We start from the raw sequence: 12,339 nt of genomic DNA, 5'->3' as shown, positions 1-12,339 counted from the left end.
GTCCGACTCTGTGATCCCATGGACTGTAGCCCGCCAGGCTCGTCTGTCCATGAAATTCTCCAGGCGAGAATACTGGAGTAGGTAGCCATTCCCTTCTCCAGGGGATCCCCCCGACCCAGGAGGCAGACCGAGGTCTGTGCTGCAGGCGGCTTCCCTGTCTGGGCCACCAGGGAGGTACAGCCCGTGAGTGCAGCAGGGCGAGCCCCGCGTCTGCCTGCTGTTTGTCGTGGGGTGTCAGGCAGGGTTTCTGCCTCAGCAAACACAGATTTGTATGGCAAATTAATGTCGGCGGCAAGACTGCAGATATTTTTGCAGGATTATTCATGTAAAACCGCAGTGCTCCTTTGCTAGATTTCAAATCTTGGGCAGCCGATGACCTTAGTTTGAAGATAATACCACCGCACTTTTGGGAGTTTAAACACAATTCAGATTTTTAAGTCTAACAATTCAAAAACACTTTCATTTCTGATATTATACTTTAATCCCAGAATTAACGTTTTTTGGCCAATCTGCAGATGCACTGGCCCATTTCTCTGAAAGGACCTTGGCAAAAACAAAGGAAGGCAATGGAGGAACAGTAGACTTTGAAATCCTACCAGTTTTCCAGTCAGAAGAATGCATAAATCACAATTCTAACCCCTTGAAACAACGCTGCCTTCCCCAGCAGCGCGGTGCCTCATGCCTGAGCCTCTGGATCCCACCCGCCTTGAGGCCCCACCCTGGGGTCCAGGGAGCTCAGTCGTGAGGGCCGCTCCATTCTCCGTGAGCCAGGCACCTCCTGGCTTAGAAATGATGCGTAAGTACACAGCACGTCCATCCACGTGCTCTTGCTGTCACTTGGGCGCAGGTGGGGCGGGGTCCTGTCTGTGGGGGAGGGCGGCTGCAGTCTGGGTGGGACTCGCTGGTGGGTTCCGGGCCGCTTCGCCCTTTTGGGGCCTGCAGACCCTCCATGCAGAAGTTCTCCCCAGACGTGAGCCATGCACGGGCCCTAGTTCCTCCCCTGCGCCGCCTCCTCCCTGAGCTCCACACCCCCGTCCCCCACCCCCCCGCCCCCCGGAGAGCTGGGAGGTCGCTGTGCGCGCAACTACCCCCGTCCCCCCCAACCCAGAGTTGCTGCTGTTGGATTGAACCCCGGTTCCCCAGCCGGTTTAGGAAAGCGCTGTTTGGGGTCTGTTTTTATTGCTGGACACGCCTCCTTCCCTCCTAAGGGCTCAGGTCAGACGAGAGGTCCCGGAGGAAGGGCCGTAGGTGCCCACCGCCCACCGAGACCACCCGGCACTGGTTCCCCGTCGCGCCCCTGACCCTAGTCGCCTCTCGGACTGGCGAGGTTCGGCTGCTGAGTGACTTGCCGGAGCCAGAGCGCATATCTAGGGACCTTGATGAGCAGGAGCGGCCCGGGCCCTTCGGGGGGCGCGGCGCCCAACAGGCCGGTGAGGAACCAGGCGCCCCGGTGCTGCCGGGTCACCGCGCCGCCCGCCACCCACCGCGCCGCGTCGGCTGCCGCGCCCCGCTCGCAGCCGGTCCGTGTGGTCACCGTGGCATTGAGGGCCCGGCCGCACTCCGCGGGCTCCACGTGCATGACCCGCAGCCGCAAGGGTACCATCTCGCGGCCGCGGAGGGTCCAGCCGCCCAGGACGCCCGGCTGCGGCAGGAGGACGCGCTCGGCGAAGTCCGCGTCGGCCGTGCAGACAGGCCGCCCGGCGTCGGGGCAGCGCACGGGCCGCGCCAGGTCCAGCAGGGCCACGTCGTTGTGCCCGGTGTCCGCCTCGAACCTCGTGTGCACGTGGACGCCCTTCACGCGCACCCGGAAGTCGGAACCTGGAAGGAGGCGGGGCCGGGGCTCAGGGCGACTCCGTGCGCCCCCTTCCCCCCGCGTCCCCGCCCCTCCTGCGCCCTCTGCCCCGACCGGAGTACCCCAGCGGGGCCTCTCCCACACTCCAAGTGAGGCATCCTGGGGGCTCGGCGGGAGCACAGTGAGGGGAGGCTGAAAAGGTCGGAAGAAATTAGGAAGACCCTCTCAGAGCGAATCAGACTTGCCTGTTCAGGAGTCATTTTCTAGGCTGATGGCCTGTTGACTGAAAAATGTCTGAGGAAGGAGGGTAAAATGCATTCACTATTCGCGGGTCCTGGGGACTATGGAGCAGTTAGCAACACAGCCCAGGCCCCCGTGAGGACGGGGGTCTGAATGCTCCACTTCAGCGTCAAACCAAGGGCCCCTTTCCACGGCTATCAAATTCCGCATTGCCTGCGTCCTGTGCCCAGAATTCCGCTAGCTAGTCCCCGTTGCTTTGACTGTATGAGTGATCTCACCAGCGGGAAGCTAAACCGAGTCTGTATTTCATTAAAACAAGAATTCGAGATTAAAGGGCTTCTTTTTATTTCTACCTGGAGAAGGAAACGGCAACCCACTCCAGTACTCTTGCCTGGAAAATCCCATGGATGGAGGAGCCTGGTGGGCTACAATCCATGGGGTCGCAAAGAGTCGGACACGACTGAGCGACTTCACTTTCACTTTTATTTCTACATAGGATAGTTTTTGTTTCCGGTGCCATCTTATAAAACTGAATGACAAAGTACTCACTCGTTTTCACACTAATGTTTCTGTACAATAGTGAGCATTTTGCTGTTGTCAGCACAAAGTTGTCCTGTATTAGAACACCCCCGCAGAAGTCTTTTCCTTCAGAATTTGTTAGTTTTACCTTTAAAAACCAAAACAGACAAGAATGAGTTAGTGTCCCTTTGCAGCATTTGGGGCAGCACGGTGTTGTGGTTGAGAATGTGGGGCGCACGCCCTCCAGCCAGCCCAGCGCACCCACCCATTACTGAGTCCCCCTCAGCGGGCGGAGGCGGGGCGAGAAGGGGAGAGGTGAGCGAGGGATGCGCGGGGTTGGGGGGGCAGTCAGCAAAGGTGCAGTTCCGGGGAGACCGAGCCCCAGCCCCGGCTCGCCCCTCATTTGAGCTCCCCTCCCTTGACCCTTCCAGTCCTGGTGGTCACTTAGCTGTGGCCGTCGCTTGGCCAGGCCTCCACACAGCGGCTACGTGCTTCCACCTGGCCAGACCCGCGAGTAAGCGTCAGGTAAGGGGAGACACGCTCTGCACCTGCACACAAGTGCGCACGCGCACGCGCACGCGCTGGGTGCTGAGCGCAGCCCGGTTGCTAGAGCAACCCGTAAAGCTCTCTGTCAAGTGAAGGTCAGTATGGTTACTGAGCACTTGCGATCCACTGGTCCAACCCAGGATGTGCTGCAAGTGAGAAATGCTGTACCCGACACGCCCGAGAGCCAAGACTTGGGTAGAAAGAGGAAACGTAAATATCTCAATTTTTAAACTATTCATTACTTGTTGAAATACTATGTAGACGTATTGAGGTAAGTAAAGCACATCATCAAAATTAATTTCACCCGCTTTCTATGCACGTGGCTGCTAGAAAATTTAAGTCAGGTCTGTGGCCAACTTGGTTCTCTCTTGACACGGCTGAGGAAGAATGGGGTGATCTGTATTAGAGGCCTGGGATGCAAGGAAAATGCAAAATGTAGGTAAACCCAAACCCACACTGGTGGTATTACTAAAAACAGTGCTTATTTTGTGGGGGTACTGGAAAAGCAAGAAAAGAATAAAATACTGGTCAAAGTAGCAGATGAGCATAAAGGAAAGTGCTTGAAATAGTTTGGGAGAAGGGTCAACATAATAACTTCATGTGTTGCTAAGTTAAAACATACGACACTGAAGCTGTGAGTTCAGCATGAGAAAGTGCTTTGAAGTGTGATATGGAGGTTGTAGATAGTTTGCCTAAATCAAAGAAAGGAGAGAGGACAGACAGGTGAAACGTAAGGAAAGATTAAAATGTGTTTCTGTTACCTGCCACGGGAAAGGCGGAAGGTTCTGCTGGCCTCGCTGGGGCCTCTGGCAGCACTCAGAACCGAGGGTTCCACACGCACAGCTGTCTTCATTGTGGCGGCCACACAGAAAGGAAGGTCAGTGCCTCCCAGGGCAGGCGGCGGGGTGACCACGGTGCTGACCCTTCCAGCCTGTTCCGTGGTGCCCATACACTTCGTGTATATGCAGAGCAGGTGGGATTTCATACCTGCTCTCAGAGACGGTGGGGGAGCGGGTAGAGGAGCCTGGCGGGGGCTGGGAAGCCCTCTCCCCACCCCCCAGCCACAGCAGGGGAGGTGGGCTTTCAGAGTCGCTGCAGAGGAAGGCTCGGGGTATGGGGGGAGGGGACTCACCATGGGGGAGGCAGGACCTGTGGTCTCCACCCAGCTTGTGGCCCCTTGCACAGCTGCATGTGTAGGACTCCGGTCCCGGGTGGCAGAAGTGCTGACACCCATCCAGCCTCAGAGGGTGACATTCGTTTTTAGCTAAAAAGAGAAAAGGGGAAACCAGAAATGTTACCCTGAAAATAGCCATTCTGAACTATCCTTTAGTGCATCCTAAAGGAAATCAGTCCTGAATATTCATTGGAAGGACTGACGCTGAAGCTGAAACTCCAATACTTTGGCCAACTGATGCGAAGACTCGTTCTCTCTCCCAGACCCTGATGCTGGGAAGGATTGAAGGCGGGAGGAGAAAGGGACAACAGAGGATGAGGTGGTTGGATGGCATCACCCACTCAATGGACCCTGAGTCTGAGTAAGCTCCGGGAGTTGGTGATAGACAGGGAGGCCTGGCATGCTGCGGTCCGTGGGGTCGCAAAGAGTCGGACACGACTGAGCGACTAGACTCTGGCTTTTCATTCCAAACGTGCTCATGTGAGTGTTTCCATTCGGTGTCAGGAACGAACGGGGGTGGAGCCGGCAGGCGGGGTAGGGTCTGCGAGCCCCTCACAAGGGTCCGCGTGGCCCCTCCCTGGGCTCACTGCCCACCACGGCAGCCGGAGTTCTTAAGGGGCTTCTTCGAGGTGGGGGTCGGGACGGGCAGGGGATGCTTGTGGGGTGAAGCTGGGAGCCTGCTCAGCGCACTGCACTTGGGGTGCCCTCCCAGCACTGGCCGAGCTCTCAGAGAGGCCACTGGAGCAGAGCGCTGGCAGGTTCCGCATTAACATCAAGGACAGAGCAAGTTCATTTCTACATGAAGGGGTCTCTGGCGGGAATCGGCTTTGCCCCCACCGCCCCAACCCGCAACGTTTAAGGGACATCAGGTGATGAAGCTGAGGACGGTCTCGCACCCACAACCCAGGGAGCCGTGCCCTCGGGGGAGGGGCGGGGGCCCAGGGAGGGGCGAGGGTGGGGGTCAGAGCGGGGGTCCCTGGAAGGGGCAGGGGTCCCAGGGGAGGGGCGGGTGTCCCAGGAAGGGTGGGGGTCCGGGAAGCGGCTGGGGGGGTGTTGCGGGAGAGGGGCAGGGGTCCCGGGGAAGGGGACTCCCCGGGGAGGAGTGGGGGGTACGGGGGAGGGGCAGGGGTCCCGGGAGGGGGTGGGCATCCGGGGAGGGGCGGGGCTCACCGAAGGCACAGTTGGGGCCTTCATAGCCCGGCGCACAGGTGCAGGCGTAGCCGCGAATTGTGTCCTGACAGGACCCATTGTTGAGGCAAGGCTGGGAGGTGCAAGGGGAGCCGCCTGCGGAGAGGACGCCCCGCGCGGGTGACCCCCTGATGCCCCGGCCCAGCCGGCCTGCCTGCCCCTCTAGGACCCGTCTCCTTTCCGAGAGGCCTCCTGGAGACCCCCGGTCACCGTGGTCCCCAGACAGCACCCCCAAGCCTCGCCTTCCACAGCTTAACCGGCTTCTGGCCGTCTGCACAAGGCCCATGGGAGCCTGGGGAGCGGGCAAGCTTCCCCCTCATCCCGCGGCCCGGGGCCCTTCCTTTGGGTCAAGGTCCAGGACCCCAAGGCTGGACACTGGGAATCCTCTGGCCTCGAGTTCTCAACCCTGGAGAGTGGACTGTCTCCTCCAGTCGAAGCAAAAAGCAGAGGAGGCGGTGGGCTGGGTGGAGGGGACACTCACCCATGTATGTCCTCCAGAATTCATCCTGTCCGAGTGAACATAAGAGTGTTAGAAATCAAACACCTGTTCTTCCACCTCCTCCTGGGGCTGGGCTTGAAGATAAGAAAATGCTGACTCTGTTCACTTAGTAGGAAAATGCTGGTTGAGACAAAGAAAATGAAATTCTCTACATTTATTTCACTTAAGTGAAGCAAAGTCACTTAGTCGTGTCTGACTCTTTGTGACCCCATGGACTGTAGTCTGGCAGGCTTTTCCATCTGTGGAATTCTTTAAGCAAGAACACTGGAACGGGTTGCCATTTCCTTCTCTAGGGTAACTGCCCCACCCAGGGTTTGAACCCGGGTTTCCTGCTTTGCAGACACACTCTTTAACCAGCTAAGCCACCAGAGAAGCTACATCTACTTAATGCCCTCTTTAACATACGTTCCGGGCTTCCCAGGTGGCTCAGTGGTAAAGAATCCGCCCGCAATGCAGGAGATGCGGGTTTAGTCCCTGGGTCAGGAAGATCCCCTGGAGGAGAGCATGGCAACCCACTCCCGTATTCTTGCTGGGAAACCCTGTGGACAGAGGAGCCTGGCGGGCTGCAGTCCGTCGAGGACAGACAGGACTGAGCGACTGAGCACCCACAGCGGCGTGTGCTCCGCGTCCTGCTTGGGGTGTGTTCGCTGTGACCCACTTGAGGAAGGGAGAGCGTCAGTAGCTGAGACGCAGCTCAGACCCCATGGCCTCCCGGGCACCTCCCCTCCCAGTCGTCTCCAGGGTCCCACTCCGCAGAGTGCCGGATGCAGGTGTGAGAGACTCACACTGCTTTTTCCATTTTATAAGCCAATTCAACAATGATGGAAATTTGTAAATTGCGTATGGGAGGTGTTATTTTCTGGCGAGGCATCTAAAGGCAGGAGACTACTCAGGCTTAAAGCCTGGAGGTAAGTGCATGAACAGGCCACACACCATCCCCGGCTTCCAACAGCTCGAGTGGGGTTGCAGCTTCAGGGGGCGAGCCCAGCTTTCCCTTCACCAGGAAGTTTTCATTTCTCCCGGTTCTATGATAGTCTATGTCAGAAGAATTTTCTTATACATGGGCACCCGAGAAAATATATTTTAAAACAGCTAAAAGATATATTAGAGAGAGGCTTCCCTGGTCCCGTGGTAAAGAGTCTGCCTGCTGATGCAAAGGACACAGGTTCCATCCCTGGCCCAGGAAGATCCCACGCTCCTCGGAGCACCTAAGCCTGCGTGCGCAGCGACTGAGCCAGCGCTCTAGCGCCCTCCGGCCGCAGCTGCTGAGTCCGCGAGCCCAGAGCTGTGCTCCTCAAGAGGAGCCACCGCGCCGAGAAGCCTGAGCACCGCAAGGGAGAGGGTGCCCACCTGCCACGAGAGAGAAAGCCTGCAGCGGAGAAGCCCCGCCACAGCCAAAACAAATGATACACAAACAGATCTTAAAACACATGTGGTGGTGGTTTGGTCGCTAAGTTGTGTCTGACTCTTGGGACTCCATGGACTGTAGCCCATGTAGTCTCCTCTGTCCATGGGATTCTCCAGGCCAGAATACCGGAGCGGGTTGCCGTTCCCTTCTCCAGGGCATCTTCCCAACCCAGGGATCAAACCCAGGTCCCCTGCATTGCAGGCAGATTCTTTACTGACTGAGCTATGAGGGAAGCCCCCTTAAAAAAAAAAATATATATATATATATATATATATTATATATATATTCAAGAAACAGGTCAACATTTGTTCAGAATCGACTTTAAATATTGCTGCCTTGATATGTAAAGCATATTACATAGTTTGCTGTTCTGCGAATTTACGCACAAACACCCAGCCCCTCTGTCTGCCCCCTGACAAGCCTCTGGGTAACTGAGACGGGGAGATCACCGCCTGGTCTTTAGTGTACGTGTCGTCACTTCTGATCCAAGTTGCTGATTCTGAGAGATGGTCTTACTGTGGAGGCATTCTAAGGAGGATTTTTGTGTTGTTGGTACATTGAAACCATGTCATCTCTATTAAAAGTACTAGAATCTGTCAGAGTCCTGACAGGCTGAGTGACCTCTGTGAGGAGTCCGGCTACTCATTGCGCTAACTTGCTGAATCTGAAGGAAGAGTTTGCGGGGTTTAGGGGGACTAAGCTGCCATCGGGGTCCCCCACCGACAGGCTGCGGAACGTGATTTCCCTGCAGTGTCCAATTCCTCGTCTGTGCAACCAGGTTAGATCAACCTCCCACGAATGTGAGTAGGTTCCTTAATTGAGTCTCTCTGGGAGAGCACGCCCCCTAAGGCGGCAGAGTAATCGGAAAGCGGGTGAGTGTGTGGCGGGGATACGTACCGTGGACTCGTCGTGTTCAAACACTTCTCTCGCCTCCTCATAGACGCAGATCTCCTCGAAGCACTCCTTCTCTAAATGCCCCTCGAAGAGCTCTTCTAAGAGGTAGGAGCCGGCTCGCCTCCACCTGGCCAGAAGTTCGTGCGCTTTCGATGCGGGAAGAAAAACTGCAGGGCGGGACGGGGGTGCAGGCGCCTCAGTGCGGCTGCGACCAAGGCCCTAGGGCCGGGCTCTGGGCGATGGGCGGGGAGACACACGCGTGGCCCTCAGACCCGGGAAGAACAACGTTGTCCTCCTGCTCCTGACGACACCGGGTCCCAGCCCTTCACATGCAGCCAGGTGATCAGGACGGAGCTTAGAACAGGAGGGAGGGAGCCCAAGAGTACGGGGCGGAGAGCAGGCTGTGTCCTCCGGGCAGTCCTCTGCCAGCCCTCTATTTCCAGCTCAACCCGATTTGAGAAAGACCGCGTCTCTGCCATTGAGGCGGACGGGACACGAGATTACTGCTGTTTCCAGACCCCAGGCTGAAAGCAGTGACTGAATCTCGGGAAGAGGTTCTCCACCAGCACCCCTGTCCCCTCGGGGACTGTGTATCTTTCCTCTGAGCAGTGCCAAGGGTGGCCTAGGCTGGGCAGGGGTCTCCTCCTGGGTCCACTCGGGCCGTTAGGAGGTTGCAATCATTTTAATAATATACTTATCTAACCAACAGATCCAGAATACTACTGTTTCAAGACACAACTGTTGAAAGAAACTAAATTTGCATTCTGATTTCTGTGCTAAAGCTGTGCAGTCGGGTGTATTTTGAACTCCCGGCAACCTGATTTTGGCTGCCAGTTGGCGAGGAGGCACCGTGGCCAGATGGGCGGCGGGGGTCCAGGGTCCCCCGTCTGCAGTCACTGGTTTGTGTTCAGAGGTATAGGAAGGTTGAGGAGGGGGGTGGGGCCCTGGGCAGGGGCCCTGGAGGGGCTGGGATCTCCTCAGAGCTCCTTGGAAGCTGTGCCCCATCCTGTCCTGAGCCCCAGACCTGGCAGCTAGCTCTGTCTGGGCCCCTGGGGACCCCAGAGGACATGGTTACTTCCGACATACTCGACACAAACAGCAGAGACTGGGAGCTGGGTGCAGGCCACCCTGGTCCTGCTGGGGCCCCTCGGCTCCCAGAGAAAGCCCCCGAGCATCACCCCCCGCCACGCCGCCCGAGTGCACCTACCTGTGGGCCAGGCGGCGTGCGGGGCGAGAAGGGCTAGGACCCCGAGGATGGCGAGGGGTGGCGGGATGCAGCCGGCCATGGTCAGCCAGCGGCCAAAGTCCCCGCCGGCTCCTCGTGCAGGGCAGCCGCGTGGGGGCAGGGAAACAGCCCTGCAGAGAGAGGCTGCCCTCAGAGGACACTGCGTCAGTGCGGTCAGGGTCCTGCGTGCAGGCTCCACTCCTGCGTTTTTCTGTTAAAGCAGAGAGGGAAAACGACGGAGAAATGGAAGCCCAAGGCAGAGGGACGTGGCGCTGGCTCGTGGGGGTGGAAGTGGGAGCCCGTCAGCGTTCCGGGGAGGATGGGGGGGAGGTTTCACCTCTCCCTGGTGCGGGAATGAGAGCCAAGAGCGCGGAGCCGAGGCTGTTTAGGACAAGTTGGCCACCGGGGCCGCCTTTGGGAGGAACCTGAACACAGCAGTGAGCAGACCACGCCCCCAGGGAGGGGGCTAAGGCAGGCCCTCGGGGGCAGGGCCAGGGGCCTCACGAAGTCCACAAGGCCGGGCCGGGCCCAGATGGGGAGGCCGGGCCTGCGGGGTCTTCTGTCAAGGGCAGGGGAGCCCACCACCGCCTCCCGGGGAGACCAGCTCCCTGGGGCGCCAAGTGCCACGAGGGGACACGCGCTGAGAACCACGCTCAGCACGTGAGGGCAGCAGTCCGCTGACTGTGCCGGGGACAGCAAACACACAGGGCGGTCAGCCCGGAGTCCACCCGGGGACACTGTGTCCGTCCGTCTCTGGGTCTCTGTCTCTCTGGCTGCCGGTCTCTCCTTCTGTCCCCGCACGGCCCGGGTGTCGGGTTCCCGCCTGCTAAGGTCCCTGGCAAGAACTCCACGTGCCCCTGCCCTGCACCCTCTGAGTCTCCCTCAGACTCTGGTGCGGCATGTTTCCTGGGCTATCTTGGTCTTGGATGTGGGCACCATGGAGGCCCCGCTGAGCCCTCTGGGCGTCGTCTTGGCGGGCACACCCCCATGTGGTCATGACGCGCCCTGGCTCTCATCCGGAGCTACACTGTCCTGCCTGCGGTTCAGGACGACCTTCCCTGGGGCTCTAGGCCCCCATCGGGGTGGCTTGGCGGCTGTCGTGAAAGCCCCACCCTGCAGCCCCGAGAGCTGGGGGCTGCACCTGCTGCAGGCCGGCCCCTGGGGGCCTCAGGGACCCTGCGTGTGCCGGCCCCTGGCGCTGGGCCTCTGCGCCCCCTGTGCTCCTGTGTCCTCCCCACAGGGACCGCGGGTGCTGGCGAGGGGGCCCCCACTCTCGGGAGGGTGGTCAGACACTGTCCCCCGTGTTTCCTCTCTGTCAGCTTCCTGCTCCTCTCTGTTCCCAGAGGAGACTTCCTCAGAGATGCCCGGCGGACCAGCTATCCTGGGGCGCAGGCCTGGCACAGGTCCACCTCAAGACCAGCCTTGTCTCCCTCCAGAGGGAGACGCTCAGACCGCGAGGCAGTTCCTCCCAGGCCCAGAGTCAGCCCCGTGAGGCCCAGGACATACTCCCCACGGTGTGACCGGAGCCCCTGCTGACGCTCCGAGTCCAGCTCCAGTTCCTGCGGGGACGGCTCAGCCCGCGGGTGGTGGGGGCCCTCCCTTCCCAGGGCCCAGCCCCCTGCCCATTAATCCGTGGGCTCGGCCCCGACAGGGGGACACGCGAGTGTGATGGGAGCCAGGTTCCCCAGAGCCATCTCAGGACTCTGAACAGCCGCTGTCCGAAAGCCCACCCAGGTCACGCTGCCCAGAGACCCCGGGGTCACGCTGCCCAGAGGCCCCGGGGTTCACTCTGCCCAGAGAACCGGGTTCACTCTGCCCAGAGGCCCCGGGCTCACTCTGCCCAGAGAACCGGGCTCACTCTGCCCAGAGGCCCCGGCCCCACCACGCCAGCCTGGCCTCCACCACCCTCTCTGTGGGGCCTCCCTTTGCAGAGGTCAAGGCGGGATGCTCGGGAACAAACCCTCTGGTTTGACCATTTCTGGGAAGCCTGTTTCCACTGATTTTTCCAAACTTGCAATATCTCCTGTTTACAAAACTGTCTGGTGACCCCTGGGGACTCTTGGGATGGAACTTTGAAACTTTGCTTTGTTGGGTTATGCAAAAGGCAGCTGGCATGGTAAACAGCAGGGCCTGCTGATGTGACTGTGTCTTTGAGAAGCATGTCTGATTTTCCTGACTGAGTTGAGGGCCTGGAGCTGGTGCAGGTGGGCGGGCTTGGCCTGGGATGTGACCATTCAAGGAGGGGGCCCCTCCCACAGCCCCCCCCCCCACCCGCATGCGCCCAGCGTGAAGGGGCCCTGGGGGGCAGTGGGGACTCGTCAGAGCTGGGTTAGTGCTCTGGACTCTGCCTGGACCTGGGACTTCAGAGCCCCAGCTGGGGACAGTCACCCCGGGGGTGTGTGGGGGACTTCAGAGTCTGTGGGGCTGGGCCTGGGGGACTCATCAGTGAAGCCGGTAGAGAACTGGCCGATAGGCCAACGTCAAAACACCCTTGCAACAGGAAGCCCTCTGGGCCCCTCTTCCCAGGGAGCCTGCCTTTCCTGGGAAGGCCCATGAGGGGAGACCCCGCCCAACCCAGCCCCCAGCCCAGCTCCCAGATCCTCTGCAGAGTCCAGAGTGGCCTGGACTGCAGCCTGGGGCCTCTGAGGACAGTGAGATGCACTGGGGACAGGACAGGCTCTGAGGCTCCTTCCCGGAGCTGGGCTGTCCTTCCCGAATCCCAGGGACACTCCCAGCGGGGGATGGGAGACGGCCCTGGGCCTGGTCCCTGGAGTTCATTTCCATTTCCGGGGGGCAAGAACAGACCCAGGCTAAGGAGAGGACACAGTTCTAATCAGGCAGGGAGGGAACCCGC

At 59.3% G+C, this 12,339-nt stretch overlaps 1 protein-coding gene across 1 annotated transcript; it reads right to left on the bottom strand.

Moving 5' to 3' along the window:
• Positions 1 to 1,148: 1,148 nt before the first annotated feature.
• On the bottom strand, positions 1,149 to 9,546 carry PROZ (protein Z, vitamin K dependent plasma glycoprotein). Its single transcript, XM_061133278.1, is given in 8 exon segments — positions 1,149 to 1,818; positions 2,582 to 2,699; positions 3,859 to 3,944; positions 4,230 to 4,361; positions 5,442 to 5,555; positions 5,941 to 5,965; positions 8,264 to 8,427; positions 9,468 to 9,546. Coding segments are annotated over 8 exon segments (1,320 nt in total). The 3' UTR covers positions 1,149 to 1,216.
• Positions 9,547 to 12,339: the final 2,793 nt, after the last annotated feature.

The sequence above is a fragment of the Dama dama genome, chromosome 30 (assembly GCF_033118175.1).
Source record: "Dama dama isolate Ldn47 chromosome 30, ASM3311817v1, whole genome shotgun sequence".
NCBI lineage: Eukaryota > Metazoa > Chordata > Mammalia > Artiodactyla > Cervidae > Dama > Dama dama.
This window is presented reverse-complemented; position numbering and strand designations above follow the sequence as displayed.